Here is a 25,716-nt window from a genome sequence, read left to right on the forward strand (position 1 = left end):
CTGGGTGACTGCCGGGTAACATCGTGCTGCTGCCTCCAGTACAGCCCTGGTGATCTTTTGCCCGTTGTTTTGAGTGATTAAGTGCAAATCGAATGGTACAACATCCTCTTAAAACTGCTGATGTGCTTGTTGCTTCCTGCTCAGAGTCGGAGCAGCAGAGAGATGTAATCTGCTTTCTGGGGCTTTGCAAGCTGCCCTGCTTTCAGCTTGAAATTGTATCAGAGGCAGATAGGGCTGGAGCTGGAGCAGAGAGAGAGCAGCAGCCCTGTGCTCCAGGTGTCTGCTCTTGGGGACAAGGGACCCTGGTCCCATGCAGAGAAGGTGCTTTTCCAGAAGGCCCGGGTCTGTCCTTCCTTAGGACGCAGGATGGAGGCACCAAGCCCATGCAGCAAGGAGGCCTTAGGAGCACTGGTGCGGGCAGGTTTTTTTGAAATAACTTTTGGCTGGCAGTAGCAGGAACGTGCTGCTCTCAAGCCACAGCAAGCGTCACAAACCACCGCTCAAAATCTGATTCCGGTCATCGTGAGCATGTTCAGTGTAGGCTGGAGTCCAAAAAGAGGATGCAGATGTTTGTTGTTCTTGCCCCAGTTCCCCCAGAGGGCTGGAGGTGACTCTTGACAGCTCTTACGTGCCTACTGCGGCCCGGTGGCCTGCTCCTTTTTGGGAATAAACATTATTTTCTCAGTGCGTTGCTCCTGTGAGTCCCTCCAAGTGGGACCTCCCCAGTTCCTCCCACCAGGCTGGGGAGATTTGTTCGATGTCTGCCGCTGCCACCTGCGGTGTGTGGTGGTGGCCCTGACCGGCACGGAGCAGCACGGTCCTGTCGCTGTCCCTCTCCAGGGACACAGCAGCTGGGGTCCTCTTGCTATAGCTGCTGCCCCCGAAAAGTGCTTATCCCGTCCCTGAACGGAGCAGGGCTCTCGGGGGTTACCTGCTCCGTGTCACCGCCTGCGCTGCGGGTTGGGCCGTACCTTCGGAACCGGGTGTCCAGCGAGGGGTGACGGCCGGCTCCGCGGGCGGAGCGGGGCCGGTTTTGTTTGTTCCTTGTGTTGTTGTCCCTCAGGTAACGAAGCTTTCCCAGCCGGCCTCTCCCGCTGCGTCCTCGGAGGGAGCGGCAGCCGCGCCGGCGGCGCCCGTGCGGGGCTTTCGGGTCACCCATCCGGGCGCGACCTCGGCGGGCCCTGCTGAGCTTCGGACGCGGCGTTGCCAGGCAACAGCGCCCCTCCCCGCGCTCCCATAGCTACCGAGGCGGGCGGCGGCCATCTTGGCAGCGACCATGAGCGGCTCCAGGGCGCGGGCGGCGGCGGCGGCGCCGGGGCCGGACAAGAAGCCGCCGCCGGGGTCCGCGGGGCCGCTCAGCCGCCTGCGGGGCCGACGGGGATCGGCCGATGCGCCCCCGCGGCAGCCCTGGACCGAGTCCGAGTTGCTGGCGCTGGAGACCGTCCGGCCCGAGCACGTCCTGGGGCTGTGCCGGGTGACGGAGAGTGAGTGCGGGCCGGTTCCCGGAGCGGCGGGGGCTCTGCGGGCCGGGCCTTTGGCCTGGGGAGCGGCGGGGCCCGGCCCGGCGGCAGCTCCCGTACAACTTCCAGAAAGTTTGGGGGCTTTTGTGTTGTTTGTGGGTTTTGATTTGTTGGAGGCTTTTTGTTTTTACTCTGCGCTGCTGATCTCTGCTTTTCTGTCCCGATCGCATCCCTTTCTTGCTCTGCTGCCTGGCACCTAGCATGCTTTTGTTTCTCACATCCTTAATTTTGTCCTGCTTTCATGAAGCTTCTGCAAAATAACAAGCAGTATTATCTTGTCGGACTGGGGCTAACAAAAAAGGAAATTCATTTGGTCAGCGGTCACAGGTGTTTTGAAATGTTACTGTATTTTTTTCTCTCTTCTAGATTATTTATGCAGACCTGAGGACAACATTTACAACATTGACTTCACTAGGTTTAAGATCCGGGACCTGGAAACAGGAACAGTCCTATTTGAAATCGCCAAGCCATCTGCTTCAGGTACGGCGTGCAAATGTTGCAAGGATAGAGAGACTCAGAGAGCTGAGAGGTTGCAATGCACAACTCGTGCAAACAGAGCAGAAGGGTCCTTTGGTATATGTCCTGGTGATTAAATTCCTCTCCTTTAAGCATAGGACTGAGTTTATCTCTGCTGAGAAACTTGTGATAAAAATGTGATTATTGTTGGATGGGATAGAACTATTGACTGGCAATCTTCCTTTTTTGGGCTGGTTATAATAGAGACTGGTTGATGTGCATTGGTGGCTGTGAGGGAGGATATCCTGTGAGATTGAGGGAGGGGTGGCTCCAGTTCTGGAGCCACCAAGGTTGGGCCAACTGTCATGGCAAGTCTTACTCTCTTTATTTCGTGCCAGTATAAGTCTCAGACCAATTACTAAATGTGTTTACATTCAGTACCTAAGCAGTAGGCAGCTTGTCCTGATACACCCACTAGCCAGTATCACCTCACGTGTACACTACGAGCAGAGTAACTCCAGGCCGGTGCGTTTTCTAGAGCACGATGAGGAGGATGAAGATGACAGCAGTGAACTGGACGCAAGTGCAGGTCGCTTTGTTCGCTACCAGTTCACCCCAGCCTTTCTCCGTCTTCGGACTGTTGGTGCAACGTGAGTATGAGTTCATGGAAAGAAGGGAGAATTGGATGTTTACCAAGTGTTACTTGACAGTTTATAACAAAACTGGATTGAAGACTTGAGATAGCCTATCTTAGATTACAGATACCAAACTCTCCGTGGAGAACTCTCGTGTAGCCTCATGCCCAAGGCTCTGTACTTCCCAATAGCTGTTTTTTTCCTGGTTCTTCCTTGCAGAGTGGAATTCACAGTGGGAGAAAAGCCAGTGTCGAACTTCCGAATGATTGAGAGACATTACTTCCGAGATCGCTTGCTGAAGAACTTCGATTTTGATTTTGGCTTCTGCATCCCCAGTAGCAGGAACACATGTGAACACATTTATGAATTCCCTCAGCTTTCAGAAGACCTCAGTAAGTACCTCCTTTGCCGCACTGAGTGACGTTTTGATTGTGTGTGCATCTGCTCATTCTCTCCCTCTGCTTGTGAAAGAATTTGTGACTGGGGTTGAGAGGACAGGGACAGATACAGATTCCCAGTTTAGCAGTGTATGATATTGCCTGAATTAGAGATTTGTGCTCCTTTGAAAATGAAAACCTCAGACAATCTGTGCTAAGTCATGGGCTGCAAGAACTGATCAGAGTCATAGGGCTGACATGCCTGATGCCTCACAGTGTAGCCCAGAAGAGAGCAAAAGACCAAAGAAAGGTTTCTTTTTGTAGCCAGACGTCTGTTTTTTGCACTTGCTTGTTAGGGCTAGAGCCTTCTGCTGTGGAACAGAACTGACTCTTCCCTGAGGTCCGTTTTTAAGCCTGATAAGATCTCTGCAAATACAGATTGTGCAGGGTATGTTTGACCTCAGGGGGTGGATAGAGCAGAGGCACAGGGGCTGCCTCGCTGTGGGGAAGGTTTGGTGTTTTCATCCCCACACCTGTGTACATGTGGGGAGTGCCACAAACGAGCTCCTTCTGCTTACAGACATGCCTGCTTGGCTCCACTCATTGCTCTGACAGTTTCTAAGGTTATTTTGAGTGAAGTTACTTGATTTCCCCCTTCTGCATTTGACAGCACTTTCCCTGTGAATAGGAGGAAAGAAAAGGGCAGGCTGCAGCCTTTGAAGTATGCTCAGCAGAGCAGTTGGCTTCTCTTCCTTTGGTAGGGCAAAGCATCAGCCTGGTAAATGCAGTGGAGTGGCAGAGTCCTTTTTGTCCTGGCTGTGGCTGGCTGTTGAAGGTAATGGAGCTTTCTCTTTCACAGTCCGTCTGATGGTTGAAAACCCGTACGAGACGCGCTCGGACAGCTTTTACTTTGTGGACAACAAGTTGATCATGCACAACAAGGCCGACTATGCTTACAATGGAGGACAGTAATCATTCTGTCTGCTGGATGCTGTGATGCCCTTAACCATTCCAGATGTGGAGAAGTGGACTGGAGTTGCTGTTTCGTGCAGCAAGGCTTCTTGCCAAACTTTTTCTCTGTGCATGAGGCTGAGAACATGAAGCATAGACAACAACTCCTGAAAGGAAATCTCCCTGCAACATCTCTCTATGTGACACTCAGCATGTCCTGCCTTTTCTTCTCTCTTCCTGGCTATCTTCTGATAACCTTGGTTAGGTCAGTGATCAGAGGCACTCAGAGTATTCTTGCTCTTCGTTTTCTAGTTAGGTTGCATCTTTAGTGCTTCTGATGTTCCACCTCTTGGGTGAATATCCCTTTTCAGCAGGTCAGATTGTTTGTGTTAAGGTATTTCTAAGCAGAAAAATCTTAACCCCTTCAAGTAGCCATTGATGCTTCAAGAGCAGATCTTTTGTTCAGTTAGATAGATCACCTCTTCAGTGGCAGTGGTTTTGTTTGTGGCATGGCTGACATTGTTTTTTAGGGTGCATCCCAATATTCTCCAGTGGGAAAGAGACTAATTCAGCTTATAAGCAGTGCAGGAATATTCCATCTGCCTCTGGGGATCTGAGCTGCCCCTAAGAACATTTAATCTCTGTTTTGGCAGAGATTTCACTAGAGATACCAGATGGGGGAAAAGGGGGCTATCCCTCTGATGGCATTTGTATTTGAGCTTTTTTGACCAAATTGTTGAATTTTGGAGCTCAGGGGTCAACCTTAGAGCTGAAGTTAATCTCACTATATTTACCATTTCTCCTTCTTCCCTTTGTAGGAATTTTGGTCCTTGCTACAGAATGTATTGCTTTTTATGTGGACAGCACATTGTCAGCCTGGCTGGGGTGGAGGTGTCACTCTAGTGAGGCTTAGAAGAAAAAGGGAGAATGTGGAAAATAACTTGAAAAACTAGTAGGAAGCAGAGCTTTCTAGGTTTTAGTTTACACTTGTAAGCCTGACTGGTCTGTCAGAGTTGCTGTGAGCAGCACCAGCTGATTTTCTTTGTTGCAGTGGAGATATTAGTAGCTTAAAGCTTCCTAGGTCAGATCACTCAGTGTTATGGAGTGGAATCCTTGGAAAGTGAGAATGTACATGGTTCTCTTTTTCATTGTTCCCATCACTGCTCTGCCTGCTCAGCTGCTTATTTATGGTTTAGGAAATCATGCTGCTGAGGTTTATATCACAGCTGTGTCTGGGATCTGGCAATGGGAGATGGCATCATGCAGTGGGAAAAGGAGGATCTGTGTCTTGCCAGTAGCTATGCTAGGGCAAAATCTCAGCTATCAAAACCCTTTCTTGCCAGTTTTGCTGGCTCTGAAGACTGGTTCTTTTCCTGTTCCCATGCTGGGCTGGTCATTTGTGTCTCTTGTTATGGGAGTTGGGCTGTGTCTACCACTGGAGACCTTTCCTAATACTAGCTCCATTTGTTCTTGAGACAGTTGGAACCTAACTCTTTGATGGTTACCTGTTGTGTTAAGAGGGATTCAGCACAGTTTGTGTTCTGGCAGGATTGAGTGGGATGGACATCAGAGCCTAGAGCCTGATACTGCATAGGAAGTGCGTAGCAATAGGAAACAGCTGCCTTTACTTCCAGATTAGTGAAAGTAACTTTGGCATGGAACATCAGCCAGCATCAGAGTAAGCAGTGAGAGTGTGTGGGGTAGCAGACATGAAAGAATCTCCAGCTCTTAGGAAGAGATTTAATTATGATTAACCACAACAAATGATCTGTTCTGGGTGGAGCATTAATCATGAGCAACCACAACAAATGTCTTGGGAATGTGGAGGGACAAGGTCTGCCTGATGGAAAGATGAAGAACAGTTCTGCCACCATCGATCCCCTCCAGCATCTCCACAGGCACTAATGCAATCTTGTTTAGAATCTTCAGGACTAGTTAAAGGTGCTGTTGAGGTGCAGCTCGAGATGCCTCTTGCAGTGAACACCTTCAGCAGCTCTCGTGCTGCACCTCTGAGGTGGGAAGCATTTGCTTTGCTCTAAGTTACTCACCACAAGGCAGAACTGCCTGGAAGTGTGCTTTTCATCCTGAAGTGTTCAAAAATAGTGTCTGGAGAGCCTACTAGTTATTCCCTGGGAAATTTTAGCATATTGAGCTGAATTTTGTACGTAGTTATAAATCCGGGTGCCTTTAAACGTTACTTTTATCACAGTTTCTACATGAAGCAACCTCTCGCTTTTCTTACGAGTGTGACGGTTCCCGTCCGTTTCTCTTGTCCCTGTAAAGGTTCCTCCAAGGTGGATGTGCTCCTGACCCCGGCGGGGGCGCGCACGGCAGAAAGAGGGGGGAGGGGCGCACGGGGCGCGCGCGCCACCTCGCGGCTGCTGGCAGCGGGAGCGCGCTGCCGGTGTTCGGTCCCGGTAGGAAAAGGGAATTCCTGTCCTTGGCTGCCAGCGGAGACGAGGAAACGGCGCTGGGGCGGTTGCTTTCACAGTGGTGAATGTGTCAGCTATTCAGCAATAAAAGGGAGAACTGCAGGAAAGCCGGGAGACTCGCAGGCAGCAGTAGCACCCTGTGGTTTTTAGCTGAGTTTGTTTGCTTTGCCAAATCGGAAGCCCTAAAAGCATGCTGCAGGAAAAGGAAAGTCCCTACAAGAGGGCAACCCAGCACTGAAAAAGTTGATTGTAATCCAGAAAGTCAGGGATTTCCAAACTCCTGTCCCTACTTTAGTAGCTTCCCTAGGATTCCTTTTCTCGTAGGTAATTTTTATAAAGCCTCTCTTCTTTGTGGCAGGGATGATGTCTTTGGTAAACATGGTTTAGCAGACCAGTTTCCTTCTGGAGTGTGTGCTCTGGTGTTTTAATGATGGGTCAAAGCTACATATGCCAGTGAGCTTGGAAGAAATTCCACTGGGATCACATCCTTGACAGGTGGATGGTCAGTCCTAGCAAGGTGCTGCAGGCCAAGGAGGTGCTTTCAGTGTCAGTTGGAGTTTGAGCAAGAGAAAAGGTATCAAAGACTACTTCTCTCAGGTTGTGTGCTGAGTTGGGGAAAAAGAAAAAAGTTGGGATCATACTGAGTTCTGTTCAAAACTTCAAAAAGAAAGGGACAAAACCCACAAACCCATAGTATGTTTTTTCCAGTATTTGTCCTCTTAGTACTAGGAGCTCTTTTTCCCATTTTTTGTGGAAAGGGCTTTGGAACAATGCCAGCAAACTTCCTGGAGAGCTATTTTCATACCTTGAGTGTGGAATACATACTGCACCTTGTGAAGAAGGAGGGTCATCTCTTGTTGTGCGGACTGGGTACTTCTGTTCTTGTCTTCTGCTTTTGGTAAGAAATGTCTTCCTTTATGTGTGTACTTGAGGTTTTTCAATGTCTCTTGTTGCTGAGAAGCAGCAGCCTCTTCTCTGGTGCTTGGGAATTCTTATTCCATTATGTGAGGGTTCAGGAAGAATAAAACAAATGTTTAGTAGTCAGAAATGAAGGAGGAAGGTGGTAGTAGTAAAGCCGTAGGGTCCAAATGTAGCAACTCTTACTTCTCAGCTCTCTGTTTCATCACATTGTCTTCAGCTGTTTCCCAGCCTGCTGTCCTGGAGCTACTTTGACATGTGACATGGAGCTACTTTGTGCTACCCTGGAGTCTGGCTCATTGTCGGGTGTGACCCTTGGACATAAACACTGCCATCTCTTGTCCTTGCCGAAGACAAGGCTGAGCGATGGCAGCCTGGCGGAGTCAGCACCTCTTCTCTGCAGCAGCAGGAAAAGGAACACCAGCAAACGCCCTCTCCGCCTGCCTGGATCCCAGTGCAGTTACAGGACACGTGTTTGTAGCTCTCACAGTGTGGCCTTGGGGCTGCTGGCGCGTGGACTCCTCTGTGGCTGTCCCCTTGGCCGTGGCAGCGGCGCGGGGCTGTCCCGGTGTCCCCGCGGTGTTCGTACAGCCGTGATTTGTCACCAGCAGTAGGAATAAAGGACATTCCTTTCCTTCCTTTCCTTCCTTCCCTTCCCTTCCCTTCCCTTCCCTTCCCTTCCCTTCCCTTCCCTTCCCTTCCCTTCCCTTCCCTTCCCTTCCCTTCCCTTCCCTTCCCTTCCCTTCCCTTCCCTTCCCTTCCCTTCCCTTCCCTTCCCTTCCCGGCGCTGCGGGGCGGGGCGGGGCCGCTCCGCTAGGGGGCGGTGCGTGCGCCCGGCGGGCCCCGCGCTCCCTCGGGCGGCGGCGATGGCGGCGGCGGCGATGGCGGCGGTGGCGGCGGTCGTGTCCCGCTGCGGCGGCGGAGCACCCCGGGGTGAGGGTGGCGGGAGCGGCTTCGCTCTGCTGCGGCTGCTCGGGGGGGGCTGCGAGGCACGCGGGTGGGGCGGGAAGGGGCCGCGGCCTGCGCGGGTGGTGGCGTCCCGGTGCCCTTCAGGGCCTGCCTGAGGCGAGTCCCCTCAGGCGCGGGAGTGGCGCCGCCCTTCAGCCGGGCCGCGGGGCTGTGGGAGGGTGTCCCGGGCTGGGGGGACCCTCGGAGCCCCTCACGGGCCGGCGCCCACCCCTGGCCCGGTGTGAGGGGCAGCGGCGGCGCTGAGTCCCCTCCCCGCTTCCAGCGCTGGCCCTGCGGTGCCGGCGGCTGCACACCGTGTACCAGAGCGCGGAGCTGCCCGAGACGCACCAGATGCTGCGGCAGACCGTCCGGGACTTCGCGGAGAAGGAGCTGATGCCGCTCGCGGCGCAGCTGGACAAGGAGCACCGCTTCCCGGCCGAGCAGGTGGGTGTGAGGGTCGGGATGGCACAGAGACCCCCGTCCTGCTGCTCTGGGGCGGGACACTCGAGCCGAGGTAAATTGTACGTCCGGCTCCAGTTTAGTAGAAAATTGAAGTTTAGACCAACTCGTTCTGAATGTGGACGTTGTAATTCCACCAGGGCATTTACAGTGTTCACCTTTACTTGTGTCTCTCCTGATCTGACTTTAGTACCACTGAGTTTTTAGTTCTCTGACTGACTTACCTCTGGACTGTAATACAAATTACAAAGTTGATTTCTAGAATTAATTAAACGCTTCTACAGACTGCACACAATGGTTTATGTTTCATATGGTGGGAAAAAATGATCAGGAGGTACATGCTACTCATCCTCTGGGGATGTGAAAAATTCAAAATTCCAGCCAAACCAGTGATTTCTCATGTGGAAAGACACACCAGTGTGTGTCTGTGTGTTAAGCAATGAAATACAAAATAGATCCTGTTATATTAGCAAGAGACTCCAGGCAAACACTGTCGGAGGCATGAGTTTTATCACATTCCTCTTTCTAGTAAGGTATAAGGATGGTAGCCAGGAAAGTCACACTTAACCTTAGGAAGAGAACAACTTTACTACTTACTGTTCTCATCTGAGAATTTTACATTTGATTCTGAGTCTTTTGACTTGAAGGTGTAGGGGAAAATTCAAGATGCAAACAAGTGTTTAAAAGATGAAGCAACATACATAGAATCAGTGGCTTCTTGTTGATCTTCTGGATTTAATGTGGAGGATTGGTGTTTTGGGTGCCACATAGGAGGGAAGTTATGTATCTAAAAATTCTCCCCGGTTCCTCTAAAAGCAAGCAGAGGCTTATGGTTGTAAAGCAAGGGGTCTAGCTGGGGAACTTGGGGTAGACTGATGGCAGTGTAACAAAAAAATTTGCTGGGAAGCAAGATCTGGCTTTTTTGAGAATGAAAAAATATCACCACACACCACTGTTTTCTGCAGTCATTCATTCTGTAAAATTCTTCCCTTGTGCAGTCCTAGGCTGAAGCTCAGCAGACTCAAAGGTAAAGTTCTGATGATTTTTATCCGCTAGATTTCCTATTTCTACTGACATGAGCTTTCGTGGGAGGCTGAGGAAATGCTGGTGGATTTTTGTCTTCCTTCCTTCCTTCAGAAGGCTCCCCCTTTCCCAGTACTGGAAAGAGCTCTTTAAACAAGCAAGAGGCTAAACAAACAGCTCCTGCTGAAGCCACTGGGATCTGGGGACACTTCCCAGTTTGTTCAGATTCCCATTTCACCGGGAGTTGGGTGCATCCTTTCCTGTCAGTGTAGCCCTCTCACGACATGTCTTGCTCTCCACATGTCTCTGTGTATTTGCTGCCACGCTGGTGCTGCAGAGGATGTGACCTGTCCATTCCCTGTGTGCAGGTGAAGAAGATGGGTGGCTTGGGGCTGCTGGCTATGGACGTGCCAGAGAAGTACAAAGGAGCAGGCCTCGATTACCTGGCCTATTCCATTGCCGTGGAGGAGATCAGCAGGGGCTGTGCGTCCACGGGCGTCATCGTCAGCGTCAATAACGTGAGTGTGAGGGGTTGGCATGGCAGAGGGGTGTCTGGGAGAAGTGGATCTGTTCCTGTGGTGGGTTCTGGTGTGTTGGAAAGCACATTAGGGAGGTACTCAATTGGTTGTATCTTCAAGAGGCACTAACAGCACTAAATTCTTGAAGTCCCTGTATTTAGGGCCAATACTCAAGTTTGGCTCTGAGGAGCAGAAGCACCAGTGGATCGCTCCCTTCACCAGTGGAGAGAAAATTGGATGTTTTGCCCTCAGTGAACCAGGTGATGTGACTATTACCATCCCTGTTGCAAAGAATGTGGTGTAGCTTCTTTCCTTGTTCAGGTTTAGGATGGACTTTGGGTCTTTGAAACTGGAGCACTTTGTAGTAGGGTGGTTTGTAGAGTTCTGTGTGAGTGAAGTCTCAGTACCCAAGGTATGAACTGCCATCCTGTGGTCCCTGCTGAAAATACTCATTCCCTGTGTGAGCAGAGCTCTGGACACATCTTGCACACAGGGGCCTTTCCCTGTCTTGTGGGAGGGACAGTGGTGACACTGCCGCAGTTCAAGAGGTGCCATGAGCTCATGGGGTGCGGGTGGGGGCTGGGTTTGTCCCCAGTGTGTGACTGATCATCTGAGGTTTGTTTGCTGCTTCTTTGCTCAGGAAATGGCAGTGATGCAGGTGCAGCCTCCACCGTGGCACGCCTGGATGGGGACGAGTGGGTTCTGAACGGCACCAAGGCCTGGATAACCAACGCCTGGGACGCCTCGGCCACCGTGGTGTTTGCTACTACGGACAAATCCCTGAAGCACAAGGTGCGGTGATTTGTATCAGTCAGGAAAAAGGGCTGGGAGTGAAGGAGTTGTGGATAAGCACTTTGCCATGGCTGGGACTCTGTTTTTAGAGCCCTGCAGGCATTGAGCAGAGGAGGGACTGGTGTGCACTGGTTTTGTTCTGTCTCAGCTCTTTCCTCCCTCTTCCTGATTACCTGGACATGTGGCTTTTATGTAAAACGGAGGGAGCCTGTTGACAGCCAAGGAAGTGGGAAGGTAAGAAGACACCATTTGTAAGAGTTTGGGTCTTGTTGCAGGGTATTAGTGCATTCCTGGTTCCCATGCCAACACCTGGGCTGTCACTGGGGAAGAAAGAAGACAAACTGGGAATCCGAGCCTCTTCCACTGCCAACCTGATATTTGAGGACTGCCGGATACCGAAGGCCAACCTCCTGGGGCAGCCAGGAATGGGCTTCAAGATCGCCATGGTAAGAGAGGGATGGCGGTGCAGCTGTGACTGTGTACAGCTGTAGCTCCCAAGCTTATAATTTTGTAAACCATTTCCAGAAGCAGTCACTTCAGTGAGGACTGCTTGCTTAAGTTGTTCTATATCATGTTAAGCTGTTGACCCTTCTTGCCAACATGGGAGGAATCATTGCCATTTAATTTGCACAGAGCTCTGACAGCTCTTCTATTTTGGCAGTTTTCAGCTGGAGCAATGCTGATGCCACTGAGGTGCTGTGTCAACATGGACAGTACATTTTAATTTTTCTTCTTTCCCAATCCTCTGTTCCTAGTTGTACCCATAGATAAAGGGAAAACATGGCATTTCCCCATGTGAATACATGTGGCAGAGGAAAGTTGTCCTGGAGGCCCACGACAACTTCTGGAGTGTCTCAAGGTGAATAGCTGAGTTATGGTATGCATGTGACTTCTGAGGAGGAGCAAGGTAGCTGTTTCCTGCAGTGAAGCACTGTCCTTTGAGAGTGGTCATTGCTCTCTGTGGAGGGGCGCAAAACACCCTTTGTTGGCCTGACATTTTGGGCTGAGATTCCTGGAGCAGAGCTCATTCCATTATGTCCAGGACTAAAAGCAGTTGGTGACTGACAGGTTCTGTTAAAGACCTTCAGCCTAGGGTTGAGAAGACAAAGCCTCTTCTCCCTGTGCTGCAGTTTCTTTTTGTGCACAGAGGGGCTGAGTGGGCATTTGAGCTAAGTCAGGTAATTGACTGGGTTCACTAATCAGTTTGAAAAATGCTTTCACATGTGTCCTAATCATGAGGTTAAAAAAGGAAAACTGACCATGTTTCCAAAGTAAAATCAGCTGCAGAGTGAGTTGGGTCTGCCTGAAGAGTTCTTCCCAGCCCGTTCAGGGCAGATCGTTGGTGTGCTGTTTCGGTTACTTTGCACACTCTTTTTCTCCCAGCTAATAAGCAATCCCTCTCCTTCTGTTGTTGAACTCCTGCCTTCCTTCTGCAGTGGCAGTGCCTGTTACAGCTCTATTCCTGCATAACTGCGAACATTCTGAATCAAGGAGGTCTCTGTCCAGACGACTTTAAGGCTACAGCAGCTTTCCAGCAACACCAGAAATGTATGTGTGCCATTTTTGATCAAGTATGACTTGACTTGTGTGTATTTTGTGTCTTTCTCAGCAAACTCTGGATGGAGGAAGGATTGGTATTGCCTCACAGGCACTTGGAATAGCACAGGCAGCTCTGGACTGTGCTGTGGATTATGCTGAGAAGAGAATGGCCTTTGGGTCACCCATCACAAAGCTGCAGGCAGTGCAGGTGCGAGCTGGGCACAGGGGACAGTTCCACAGGGGGCTGGGGCTGGTGGAAAGTCCATGTGTGCTCTTGGGCATGGTATCCGGCACACAGTGCACTTTGTGCTGCCTGGGATAAACAGGGTGATAGTGCTGCTTTCAAATGCTGTTAAAACTCATCACTGGGACAGAGACTTCCTTTCCTTAGATGGCCCCACGGGTGGGAGAATTCAGCTGTCCCCTTGTGCAGGCAGAGGCCCTGGACCAAAGGCTGTGTTTGTTGTTGCAGTTCAAGCTGGCAGACATGGCTGTGGCCTTGGAGGGTGCCCGCCTGCTGACCTGGAGAGCTGCTATGCTGAAGGACAATGGAAAGCCCTTCACTAAGGTATTTCCAGCCCTGCTTTTTTCCAGCAGCCACAGCACGGGACACGGGCTCGAGGCCAGGGAACCCCACTCCATAGAGCATCTCTGTGCTCAGTGCCTGCCCAGCCAGCGCTGCTGCGATGTAACCCCCAGCAGGTCCCACCCTGGCAGCCCCCTGAGTTCAGCACTGGTTGTAGCTGAGGGGAGAGGGGTGGCTGCTCCCAGCTGGCACCATCATCAGGCCCGTCTCTCTGCAAAGCTGCCGGGTGAGCGTTCAAGCTGCTCGTGCAGGTCAGGGGTTCCCTTTTGTGACAGCTGCACCCTCAGTGATGTTTTCCTTCCCCAAAGGAAGCGGCAATGGCCAAACTGGCTGCATCAGAAGCTGCAACGTCCATCGCTCATCAGGTGACTGTCAGCTGACAACTCTGACATACATAATGTTGTAAGGCACTTTGGGTGGTGGGAAGGTGGGATGGAATTTACTAATTTATATTTGAAACACACCAACCAAGCAAGCAACCACCTACCTCTATGTCTGAAGCCAATTAGCACAACCACCTTCACAGGTTGCGGGGAAGTGGGAGGATGGCAGGGGTTCATACTGGTCTGTGGCAGCTGTATTATTAAAGAGGCCTGTGCCTGTTGCTGTCCAGGACAGTGTCAGTTTTAAGAAGGAGCAGAAATGTGGAAGAGAGCTTGGGGCTACCAGTCATCACCACTGCATCTGGATGAGATCCTCTGTTCCTCAGTTTAGTGTCCCCGTCTTTAATAAAATCACCTTAGACTATGGATCACTAACAGATACCTTTGAAGCTATTAATTGCCCATCTGGAATATCCATCTCACTCTTACCCAGATCAATCCTGTGTATTCCTATCATCACAAATGAGCTGCAGTCATCCCCATGCGTCCCACTCCCCATTATGCTTGCAGTGGGCTCCGTTCCTCTTAAAATGGATGTGTGTGAGAGTGCATTCTATAGAAAACAGATTTATTGGCCCCACTTGGTGCTGCCTTTGTTTCAGGCTATCCAGATCCTGGGTGGGATGGGCTACGTGACGGAGATGCCAGCGGAACGGCACTACCGCGACGCTCGGATCACCGAGATCTACGAGGGGACCAGTGAGATCCAGAGACTGGTGATCGCAGGCCAGCTGCTGAAGGCCTACCGAGGCTGAGGAAACTGCCTGGAGCAGCACGCTGCCCCAAGTGCCTCGGAATGGTGCACAGCCATGGAGTTTGACCCTCCATGAATGAGGCCTTGATGAGGCTACTGCTGGAGGCTTTCCTCACCAATGAGTAACTGACCCTCTAGTTAAAATGTGCTGATTCTTCTTTGGACAAATTATGGCACACGGAGGCTGGACTGAGGTTTGTAAGTGGTGGCTGTGAGTGTAGGAGGGTGGAGGCAACCTGTGCTCACAGGGTGGCCTGGGGCTTTTCCTAAATTGGACTGTTGGAATGGCTTGGTAGTGGCAACATGACAGCACTTGCCAGCCACTGCCTGTCTTGCTAAATTTGTCACTATGTGGCACTGGATAACCACTGCCAGAGTTACAGAGAGTGAGAGCCATGATCCCTGTGCCCTGCTTCAGGCTGCTGGTCATGTCTCTGCAGATAAGACTTCAGTGGAGTTCAGGTGTAGAATGCAGCTGTGTGTGAGCTCCTACTGGGACAGCCTGGGCTGAGGTCATCCCTTCCAGCAGGAGAGGAGCCAGACAGGAGGACATGCAGGGACAACCTGCACACAGAGGGCTCTGAGCACAAACTGTGGTTGCTGTCTGCATAGATGGGTAAACAGATCAGAAAGAATCCCTCGATCTGGGCCAGCAGAGCCCAGAACCTGCTCACTCAGCTGCTCTGGGATGTAAGGATAGAAGCAAAGGACAGCAAAGCTGCAATGCCTAGGACTACTTTGTAAAAACAGAAAAACAAAAAAGGAAAAGCAAAAAACTCCTTCTGCTCCCAAATCTGCTACTGCAATATCAGCAGGAAAGGGAGTGCCTAATAGGGCAGTAACAGCTTTTAATTTCTACAAGTTTTGGGCAACAAGGAGATGAAGAGATGACACACAAACCTCACCAGGAAGCTTTAGCAGTAGCACATCCTCAATCACTGATCATTGGTACCTTAAAAACATCAAGAGCCAAAGGAAAAGCTCCAAACTCAGGAGAAGAGGGAGGGGATTAAGACTAGAGTCTGTGTGGTCCAGTCCACGTCCTTGTCCAAACAAGTACACTAGAGGGAAATGGTTATTTTCCTGTGGTGCCATTTATTTAGACTTGTGTGCAGACGAGCAGGATTCTGTTACATGAGAGAGCCAAGACAAATAAAACCTGATTTTAAAGGACCACCACTCCCTCCTCTTTTATTTTTCAGTGCAGATGTGACTTAATTTAGAGTAATTTCTTCCAGTCACAAGACACAGGAGCAGAAACCAGCATGGCCTGCATGCACCAGTGAGACCTGTTCTCGGTGATGTCATCCCTGTGCAGGGCGCTGGAGGGCAACAGCGTGTTGGGGCAAGGGCCTCAAGTGCTGAGTTTCTCCTTGTTCTCCCATGCATAAGGATTGATGGAACTCACCAGGCAGTGCATCAACAGGAGCATTCCTACTGGAAAACCATTTCAATGGCTCTAAACGTGTTGTAAAGTACGGAGGGCCTCTCTGGATGAGGCTTGATTTCAGCCCACATCACCACTTTGATTGCTGCAGGCTCACTTCTATGCCAGTACCTGAAGATGTGGGATCCTACTTTACACTACTTGCAGCCACTCGGGTAGAGCAGGAACTGCAGGGACATGAGGACTTCAGCAATGCAGAGTTCTGTTATGCTGGGCTCCAGCTGAATCCCCAGTCAGCCAGCACAGTCAGTCACACTTCTGCCAGCCCCTTTTCCCTCTCTTCCCCGTGCTTCTCTTGGAGCTGCTGCCCTGTCAGCACTTGCTGACTGCCCCTCTTCACCCTCAGCCTCTCTCATTACCAGCTCTAATTTTCTGCAGCTTCTCTTCAGAGCAGAATGAAAATGAAACCATCCCTGTTACCCCACCGTGGTGGGCGTGACCACCTCAGCTGACAGAGGAGAGAGAACTTACAACCTTGAGGTAGCAAAAAAAAACAAAACCAACCAAACAAAAAAACCCTTTCAAACAAAAGCTTTCTTAAAGCATTGTTTTCCCTGCTGCCACAGGTTCAGAGCGCCCTGTGACCCTGCAGTGCTTTGGGGGCAAAACAGCATGGTTACACACAAAGGCCCAGAGCTCCCACAGCAAAGCAGTGGCTTTTCTCAGAGCAGGATACTTCAAGCTTACTCCTCACTGCTGCTGACTGAGAGAACTTTGTGTGATGAGTGTGTGTCTGCTCCTTAGGGCTGTTGCAGAGGAACTGCTGAAAGGGCAAAACACAAACGAGTTTTGCAGCATTAAATCAGAAGCTCTTACCAAGCCATCCTCAGACAGCACAAACCCAAATGTGGGCAGGGCCAGGCTCTCCTTGGAGAAAAGGGTCTGTTCACATGTGAAGCCACAACTTTCTGTCAATTGACAAACTCTGCCAAAATTGCAAAGTTGGGGCACAGAGATGGGAAAATGAGGTTATATATAAATTAGAAACGAGTGGGGAAGGAGGTAAGTCACTTTTGAAGAACAAAAGCTACACTTTCAAGACTTTGTGGTTTTTGCCCTACAGTGCTCTTAAGAGTACATGAAACTGGTTATGAGGCATGAAGCAGGTGCAGCCTTGAAGTAGAAAACACAGTTACAGTAACTAGGAGTTACTTCCTGCCCCATCTTGGACCTGATAGTTTTTAAATCAAGTAGCTCAGACTCTTGAGAGTTCCCAGCAGACTAAAGGGAGATCAGCTGATTCTGAAAAAAGGACAAATTTATTCTGATTTTAAATTAGATCTTTGTTTTGCCTAAGTTGAGAGTCCCCCACTGTCATCACCAACCTGGCAACAGCCACACATTCAGGTTACATTGGGAACTTGACAAGGATGAAAAATACTACAGTTGAAAGACATCCTGAAGTAAAAAAGCAAAGTGCCTGGAAGATTAATAGAATGAAGACATGGAAGAGTGGTAAGAAAATGTGACAGTGCTGTAACTTGCATGAAAAAACTGATTTCAAATTCAAATTTTGGAACTCATCATGTTTGCAAGGTGAAGCGTGACCTTATGGAAATATCAGCATAAACAGTACCATTTCTAAGCTAACTCTTCTCAAAGATGCAGCAGAAAAACAGGTCTGTCAGCAGATTTGTATGCTACAGTTCTGCTCCATGTTCTGACAACTGTGCTATAAGCACACCCTACTCTATTACTTTTTTTGCCAGCATTTTAGCCCTTGCAAGGTTTGTTAGTAAATTTTTAGTCAAAAATAGTTATTTTTGACAACTTTCCAGAAGAAGGGGCAGGTGGTTGGGCAGTCTCACTGCAGGCCTTTGTGTCTAGTTTATTAAGGAGTTCAGCAAAGAATGCATCAAGAACTGTACCAGACCCAACAGGGACAGGAACCCAGGTCCTACAAAGTCTCCCAAAATCCAGAAGACCCAAAGCACCCTGTACAGTTCGATGATCAAGCAGAGGAGATGTGTCACTGGAAAGACAAGGACCAAAGGTCCATCTTTGCTGGAAGGGTCCACAGCTGAGCAGGCAGGTAGGATCCATTTCTAATCCCCCTGAATGGTTTGAGGAAGGAGAGCTGTGGGACAAAGCTTTGCAGTTTTAACTTAAAACTCTGGGAAATCACTTTTTCTTAGGACACTTAAACTTCAGTGAACCTCTGCCAAGCACCAAAATCCATTTCCTGCTGGCTGAAGGGGCAGCAAACCCCTTCCAGTGCAGCGAGTGCTCACCTGGGCAAGGCCCCAGCACAGTCTGGGGTGCAGAGACAGAGGGCTCAGCAACGGCTCACTCGGGTCTCCTGGTGCAAGAAGGCAAGACAGCTTCACAAGGCAGGCCAGGCTTTTTTTGGGAAAGCTAAATTAATTCTCATTAAGTGTTTATCAGTTAGCACTTCTAGAACTTTCTCCAGAATGCTTGTCCAAGTGTAAAAATTGTTCATAAGGATGTTTAGCAGGCGTGGCCTAAAAATGCAGCTGTAAAACAGAAAGACCTCGTATTTTAACTTCAGAGGAATTGCAAAGAAATAATTCCAAAGGAGGAGCTGCTGTGAAGCTGATGGCACCTGACCTGTGTGCAGTTGTCAGGTAGGTGCAAAGGCTGGGAAGATAAAACTGCAGCAAAATGGATCTGAATTTGTTTTTCTACTGCTTGGAACCTCTCAGCAAAACAAAAGCCACCAAAAAATTCTTTTTAATTTGAATACCTGCCTTAATATTTTATTCACCTTATGTTTGATGTATAGCTCAAAAATGCCTTTTCTCCTGTCCCAGGGCAAGTCTGGGACCTAATGCCTGTCATGAACAGGAAAAGCAGATTCTCAATGAAGAACTGTTAATTTCATTAAAAAGTGACAGTTGCCTAAGGATGAGCACTGCAGGCAGATGGTAAAGGGAATGCTTTCAGCTAAGGGAAAGAAAAGAACTCGGGGGTGGGGGGAGATGTGTGGGAGAGAGATAAAATCCCAGTGTCCACCCTGCCACACCCACCCACATTTGCTAAATTCTGAGCATCCCCACAAGGGCTGAGCTGTATCTTACTGTTTCTCCTGGTTCCAGCTGTCTTGGAGGTACATCCCAGCCAGCTCAGAGGCATCAGCCCCTCTGCCACCGTGCCTGAGAACAGAGGAAAGGGTTAATTAATGACATTAATGACAGTACTCACATGTGGCTGGACAGAATTTCCTGCCATGTCCAATATGCTCTTGTACCACCCGACAGCGCTGAGAGTTTCAGGTGTTTGACCAACCCCACCCTTACCTGGAAGGAAACCGGTGCCAAAGTCACCCCACTGCTCAGTCAGAGCCAGGCTCCAACATTCCTCCTTCTCCCATGCCACTAACACACACTTCTCAGCATCTGTCAGCTAATAAGAGCTGTGAGCTCTCAGGAGAGCTCCCCAAACCCAGCTTGGCACAGTGCTTGAAAGGAAGAAAGCTTAGTTACCTCAGGGAAGCCTTTCAGTCAAGAAAATAACAACTGGAACTGCTGGTTTTCAAAAAAGAAAGAATAAAATCCACATTTTAACAGACTACAGGTACAAAGCGGTCAACACACAAATTCCAACCAGTCACAACAGTTAAGGACAGTTTTTCTTTTTTTTTTTTTCTTTGAGGGGCAGGGGCATGGAAAAATACAGCACACTAATGAAACAAAATGCAAAAAATACAAAAAAATAGAAAATAGAAAAAATGTATTTACAAGTGATACATTACTATGATCAGAAAGCACAAAGACAATTGCTGCTATAATACATGCACTGGTCAAGAAAAAACTACTAAAAACCTGCAAGGGAGCTGTTTGTAAAAAAAAAAAAAATTAAAAAAGGAGAAAAAAAAGAAAAAAGACACCCCCCACCTCCTCCCCCCTCAGACACACAGGGCTGGGTTAGAACTTTTTTCTTCCCTAGTTTGCTACATTGATCAAATCAAATATCCCCTAAAGTCCATGGTACAACCAGTACAAATACTACACTTGGTTTTAAACTGCAGGTTCAGTTGTTGGAAGGGGGGGGGGGGAAAACAGCAGCTCATTGTAGATCCATATACATAAGCCAGAGTAACTGTGCTACATGCTAAAAATTACAGCAAGCCCCTGTCTGCTACACAGCATGATCTTAGCAGGTTTTCCTTTTTATTTATTCATATATATATCTATATGTGTGTATATATATATGTATAAAAATCGTGCCCTTTTTCACTGCAATATGACATCTGGGTGGAAATGTAACTTGTTACAACAAATTTTTATATGTATACTGCAAGAAGTCACTCAATGTCTGTGGATTTAATAAGTAACCTCACACCACAGGAAATATTTAATAAATCAAAAAAAACCCAATATCGTGACAGAAGATCTTCTGTCTCAGTTCTTTTCAAAACTGAAGTCCCGCAGGAAACTGGTCCCAATGTCCACAAGGGGTTCTCTGAAGAAGCCTCAGTTTGCTTAACTGTTTTTGTGTTTAGTGTTCACAAGTTTTTGAACGACTTCAAGCCGTTTTTAGTTTCAAGTCTGTCTCTTCCTCTCTCACAAAGTAATAGTCTGGTACTAATCCATCTGAGTGAGGAAAGAGGAAAGTGGCTGCAGTTGCACAAAGGGTCCCCAATTCCACATCTGCAGGGAGATACGCAGTCACGCAGAGCTCTGCGATTTTAGCTTTTGTTTCTTTCCCTCCTTTAATACAAAGTTCTTTCATACATGTCCCATCACTGGTACCTTCCCAAGTACCAGCCAGTCCAGCTTTAGGAGACAACAAAGCCACAAGTTAAAGTGAAAAGGACCAAGGCAGAAGTTCAGGTCACTTCCTGTCCGTTCCATCATACTTCCAGGAAACGGGAGCTGCTGGACTTGGAGTGGAAAGGCTCAGACCACATGCGACGTAGATCGCCCTGGGCAGGGAAACAGCACAAGGACCTGCCCTCAGAAACTCTCAACTCTGCTTAGAAGTCACATTTTAAAGTGCACACAGAATTGCAAACAAATCTTAGAGCAAATATCTTCTTCACCTGTTTTGCAAATTACAATAAAGGCAGTAAAAATAAATCCTTTCTCTGTCAGGCCAGAATGTCTTACTTTTATAGCAGATATACCCAAAATAGGTTTCAGATGGGAAGGAAATAATTACTCGGGTTGAAAATCCTGCCCTTTCTTATGTTCTGCTCTGCAGAGTGCTAGATGTGTACTTCAACAACAGCCCTGGAACAGAAAAGGTAAATTTCACAATTTCTGTTCAGAGCAGGTGACTGGGAAGAGGCAAGCAAGGCTGTGCCTCTCCAGTCACTGTTCAAACTCTGTGCACGTGGTACTTCATGACCAACTGGACAAGGACAAATTCACTCATTATAACAGAATTTAGAATTTAAAATTTATTCAGTTTAGAATTACTGGTACTTTATGCGCATTAATGATCTTCTATTTCAGGAATTAATTTCTCAGTTGTTCAGTCCTCTGAAGTGAAGACTGACCCGAGAGCAGAGGTTCCCCTGTTCTGGGCCAGGCCTGCCAGGGACACACATCATCCCCCAGAGCTGCTGCCCAGTGCAAGGACAGCGACCCTGCTGCCAGCTGGCCCAGAGCTCCCTGCTGCCCACGTGTCCTGCCCTCTTACCTTTAAATAGGCCATGGTGAGGAGTGGCAATAAAGTGAATGGTACCAAATAGAGCAGGGCAGGCTGGGCTGCCCGATGAATACGAGAAGCTACTGTTGCAGTTAATAAACCTGTAAGAGAAAAAAGCCACTATAAATATCTTAAGATTGCAGGCGGATGTTCTCAGCATTTCATCCACTGAGGCTTGCTTCACCCTCGTTCTGAGAGACTGGTGAAGAAAAGTTACTTCACTGTGCTTTGCTTTCCCTGAATGCAGTTGAAACAAATGAAACAGTGAAAAATTACTCTATTTTAGTATTAGGCTGTGTTGAGCCACTTGGTCCAGTTTTGAATCTCAAGACTAAGCCAAGAATAATTCAGACAAAATACAACAAAAGGTGAAGGGGGAAGCTGATTGCATCCACTGAAATGATGCTCTTCAGACTGTTGGTTTGTGGCCCATGGCCTGAGCAGTGGGGGCTCAGAGGAAGGGCTGTACACATCAGGAATGACTTTCCTGGACACTTGCCAGAAGGGAATGTAGGGGGGAAAATGGAGGTGTGGAGGAAGGAAGGCTATTGGTAGGAAATGATTTTTCCTTTTCAGCCTCAGAGGGGCCGTGGGAGGTCAGGATGTGCACATACATGCCCTGACTGGAGGGAAAAGCCTATTTTATATTAGGCAAGAAAGGGCTGGCTACAAATTATGAACAGCATTCCAGTTATAACTATTGATGATTTTCTGTATGTACTACTGCGTCAGGATCAGAATACAAAAATGCAGGAATTGCCTAGGTGAATTGCTTAAATTTGCTATGTACTGTGCACAGCATAATTCATCTGCAAACTTCCATGTTTTTCCCATCACTCAGGCATGAGCTACAACACTTTCTATGCCAGTGAAGCAAAGTGCAAGAGCTAACAAAAAAAACACTAATATTCCCTTTCATCCTCTAAATAAAATTCAACTGCAAAAAAAAAATCTTGAGGACTACAGAAGGGCTTTTCTCCCTAGACCACGCCAATAAACGCAAAGAGAGGAGGATTAAAAAGAAGCATCCTCTCAAAGCCTCTTTACACTTGCTTTCATCATCTTTTAAACCTACTACAATAATCCCACATCTGCTCACTTAGGCAGCTCTTTAATATTGAACTAATTACTCACCTACAAAATAGCCAATAAGTGTGCAGTGAAAGTAAGAGACCTTTTGCATCCGCCCAGAGATGTTCCCTGGTCCTGGGGCACCACAGGAATCACTGTTGGCTTGTTTTTTGTAGTTATCGTAACGCAGGACAAAGCAGAGCAGAAGCCCTGGCATCACAATATCTCCAATCCCCAGCATGGAGAAGTGGCTCCCTGTGGAACTAAACAGCAACTGGAATTGGGTTCATGGCCAAAACAAACGGTGCCAAGCTCTAGACTCCTCCACTGTGGTTTTGAGCTTCATTTGGCACAGCCCCTCTTTCTACTGGCAAACTTGCACATAGCAGAACCCAATGCTGGCTAATGAGGTTTTCTTTCCTCAGTGATTTCTTCACCACCTCAGCTTTACAACAAACCCATTTGGGGCAGGGATGACATTGCTCCAAATCAGTTTCTAGCTCCCAGTAGTGTTTAAGCTATTTTTGCCCTTTGACCAGTCAATGAAACAGATCCACTGACTCAGTATTTCAGTCCTCTCCCTCCTGGGTGCTGCCGGGAGGGACCAGCTGGCCCTTTGATCTGACTGTTGATTACCACTGAAGTGCATCCTCATCCCCGTGCATGCAGATCTGAAACAAGGCAGTACACCCATTTTGGACATTCAGACAAAACACAAAACTACAGTCTTGCCAGATTCCCAGAAAAGGGCCAATTGTGAAAAAGATTAAGAACTAGTATCATCTATTATCTTAAATCCAAGATACTTTTCATGGAAAATTGTTCACTTTGTCAATACTGTGATTTCATATTATAAAGCTGACAAAGTGAACAATTTTGGTTTTATCATAAACAATCAACTTCTTCTCTGTAATTTCAGCATCTCAACATCTAAAGAAACAAGAACAGAGTAATACTGCAACAAAACTTACTGCCTGACTGCTGCTGCACTGAGCTTACTGCCCCACCAGGCCCTGGGTGTGTCTGCTTACAGATCTGAGCCATCAGGGAACCCCTGGAGCAGGAACAAGTGGAATAATCTCCCTTCAGCACCAAGCTTGCCTGGTGAGCCACCCTTGCTTAGATCAGTTTCCAACCCCTTCCCCACCATCTGCAATCATGCAGTAATCCAGACTATTCTGATGTTACAATAAACGTCAGATCTTTTACTTTTAAATGTGAGGTCACACTAGCAACCATCAGGCTGCAGAACTCTCACAAATGTTGAGAAGAGTATCCTGCTCTGAACAGGGGACCTTTTACCCCAGTCAGGGTCTCTTCTCCATGAATGAGCAAAGGGTCCAGTCCTCACTGCTCGTTATATTCCTCTTTAGCATGAAGAGGGAATGACTAAGCAGGGATTTTTCCAACAGAATTAGTACTACAAAATATATGGGGGGAAAACTTTTCTCATGTACTACAGTAAAAGAAGCTTTTACCTTGGGAATACAAGTTTGCCAGGCAGCGACAGACGGGGAACATCTCTGCCTACATTTGGTCCCAGGTGAAGTTTCCGGGATAACACATCCAGGGGATTATCAGCTGGTTGTGTGGCCACTTTCACCATAACATTGCTGTTAAAGATGTAGGCAGAAAAAAAGACCTACAGAGCAAGGTAATCTGAAGTTACAAACTGCAATTACACAGCAACTCAAGATGAATGTATTTTTGCTTTGCTATTCAAGAAAACAAAGGATATTTTTCTTACACGTAAGTTGTATACATGATAATAAAAGACAAAATGTATTTCAAAAATTCAGATAGAGCTTTCTACAGTATTAATCCTCAAGAATAACTGGAATATACTTTCTGATATCAAGATACTGATTAATATCCTGAGATCTGTCTGGACAACAAGCAGAAAGTGTGCGATGACAAATGCAGATAACAGCACTCTGAGACCAGAAGAAAGCTGCAGAACAGAGAAGAGGTGAGCATGGTGCTCACTCATAAATGGAATGAGGCAACCCTTGTCTCCAACAGGCTTTTATGCTACAGCCCATCCCACTGGAATCTCTGACTGCCAGAGCTGTCAGTGGGTGCTGCCCTGGATCAGTGCTTGGTGTTATGCAAAGGTAAAACAAACCCCTCTGGCTGTGACAGAACACATTCTGTCAGGTTTCTTGTGAAGTGCACTAAGATTTTATGCCAACCTGTCTGGCTGTAAGTCCATTCACATTCCTGTTCTGCAGATTTCACGGCTAATCAGAAGCCACCACATGTGCCCTGTGCTAGTGTGGACACAGCTCTTGTGTGTGTGGGAAATGCTTGTTCTCATCTTCAGTCAGCTTTCAAATCTGAGGTCCAAATTATTTTTGGGTTTTTTTTAATAATATGCAAAAGTTAAAATTTTCTAATCCCATTTCTGCTTTATTTCAAGTAATTAGCAAGGAAATAATTCTGTATCCTGTTGTAGAATTTAGCATCTCAGAATGGAGTGGTGGAGCCAATCTTCTGGCTTTGCCAGACTTCCTCAACTTCATACCAGTAGAATTCATGTAAAACTGGCCCAAGGCCAATTACAAATCCAAAGCGTTAAACGAGTTTTAGCAAAACCAAACCAAAGACTTACCCAAAAGACATCATAAATTAGTAACCCAGAGAGCAGCAAGCAGGAAACCTTCAGGCTCGGCAGCCGAACGAAGGCTATCATTGCAACACACAGGCCCATAGCCAGAGCTACAAAATGCAAGACGTCGTTAGTTCATTAAAAATAGCAAAACAGAAAAACACCAATCCCAAGCCAGTATGCCCCCCCCAGGACCCCAAAGAAGGCTCTGTTTGCACCTGTGCAGCTCTGCATGCACTAGATGACCATCTACCATTTCCAGACAGTGACATTCTTCTTACCAGGGTTAGCAAAGTCAAAATACATTCAGTAGCCAATGGCAAACACGTCCCCGTGGAAGTAGAGATCCCTCTGCAGGGACAACCTCAACTTCCACCACCCACCACACAGAAATGTTTCCATGTCCTCTGTCCTAGAGACTCCATCTCCTCTGTACAGACCTGACTATCTACTTTAACACAGAAACAACAAAGCAACTTTGAATTCTGTGTCCCAAACACAAATCTCTACTTTTCCTCTATTAGTTTTTCTAAGAAATGCATAAAATAAATTAGATCCTTGACTCTTAATTCAGAAAGGGCACGGTTACGTGACTTGTTAGAACTTGGTCTGACAAAAACCCACTCAAACCAAACTTCTGCTTGGGCAAGACTGTGCAAGACTGCCTGAATACCATGAAACATCAT

The 25,716-nt window shown here is 48.0% G+C and overlaps 3 protein-coding genes across 8 annotated transcripts in view; 2 read left to right on the forward strand and 1 right to left on the reverse strand.

Annotated features, from left to right (window-relative positions):
* Positions 1–1,276: 1,276 nt before the first annotated feature.
* On the forward strand, positions 1,277–4,168 carry UNC119B (unc-119 lipid binding chaperone B). The gene is made up of 5 exons (XM_062504515.1): positions 1,277–1,484; positions 1,887–2,000; positions 2,515–2,626; positions 2,831–3,003; positions 3,848–4,168. Exons 1-5 carry the CDS (start codon positions 1,277–1,279, stop codon positions 3,958–3,960), a joined length of 720 nt encoding a protein of 239 aa, XP_062360499.1. The 3' UTR covers positions 3,961–4,168.
* Positions 4,169–8,155: 3,987 nt separating this feature from the next.
* On the forward strand, positions 8,156–15,457 carry ACADS (acyl-CoA dehydrogenase short chain). Its single transcript, XM_062504273.1, has 10 exons — positions 8,156–8,282; positions 8,503–8,681; positions 10,088–10,237; positions 10,386–10,497; positions 10,878–11,029; positions 11,305–11,475; positions 12,639–12,776; positions 13,041–13,136; positions 13,463–13,519; positions 14,140–15,457. Exons 1-10 carry the CDS (start codon positions 8,156–8,158, stop codon positions 14,290–14,292), a joined length of 1,335 nt encoding a protein of 444 aa, XP_062360257.1. The 3' UTR covers positions 14,293–15,457.
* Positions 15,458–18,820: 3,363 nt separating this feature from the next.
* The window catches only part of SPPL3 (signal peptide peptidase like 3), a 56,576-nt gene continuing 49,680 nt past the window's right edge, over positions 18,821–25,716 (reverse strand). For 3 of the 6 annotated variants that reach the window (XM_062504555.1, XM_062504553.1, XM_062504552.1), the window contains exons 7-10: positions 25,034–25,140; positions 23,901–24,064; positions 22,486–22,685; positions 18,975–21,452 (exon numbers count right to left, since the gene is read on the reverse strand). In XM_062504555.1, coding sequence (XP_062360539.1) covers positions 21,250–21,452; positions 22,486–22,685; positions 23,901–24,064; positions 25,034–25,140 — 674 coding nt within the window. In that variant the 3' untranslated portion in view covers positions 18,975–21,249. Of the gene's footprint in view, positions 18,852–18,974; positions 21,453–22,485; positions 22,686–23,900; positions 24,065–25,033; positions 25,141–25,716 lie in introns of those variants that run through there. The other 3 variants (XM_062504556.1, XM_062504554.1, XR_009933752.1) reach the window with 2 other exon arrangements.

Source organism: Cinclus cinclus, chromosome 17 (assembly GCF_963662255.1).
Source record: "Cinclus cinclus chromosome 17, bCinCin1.1, whole genome shotgun sequence".
In the NCBI taxonomy this organism is placed as follows: domain Eukaryota; kingdom Metazoa; phylum Chordata; class Aves; order Passeriformes; family Cinclidae; genus Cinclus; species Cinclus cinclus.

What these genes read in the sequence shown, in the direction of transcription:
- ACADS (XM_062504273.1), top strand. Translation starts at nt 8,156, where the DNA reads ATGGCGGCGGCGGCGATGGCGGCGGTGGCGGCGGTCGTGTCCCGCTGC. An exon ending in CGGGGGGGGCTGCGAGGCAC is followed by an intron (nt 8,283 to 8,502) that starts GCGGGTGGGGCG and finishes GGCGGCGCTGAG; the next exon opens with TCCCCTCCCCGCTTCCAGCG. An exon ending in CAAAGCTGCAGGCAGTGCAG is followed by an intron (nt 12,777 to 13,040) that starts GTGCGAGCTGGG and finishes TTGTTGTTGCAG; the next exon opens with TTCAAGCTGGCAGACATGGC.
- UNC119B (XM_062504515.1), top strand. Translation starts at nt 1,277, where the DNA reads ATGAGCGGCTCCAGGGCGCGGGCGGCGGCGGCGGCGCCGGGGCCGGAC. An exon ending in GCTGTGCCGGGTGACGGAGA is followed by an intron (nt 1,485 to 1,886) that starts GTGAGTGCGGGC and finishes TCTCTCTTCTAG; the next exon opens with ATTATTTATGCAGACCTGAG. An exon ending in TCAGCTTTCAGAAGACCTCA is followed by an intron (nt 3,004 to 3,847) that starts GTAAGTACCTCC and finishes TCTCTTTCACAG; the next exon opens with TCCGTCTGATGGTTGAAAAC.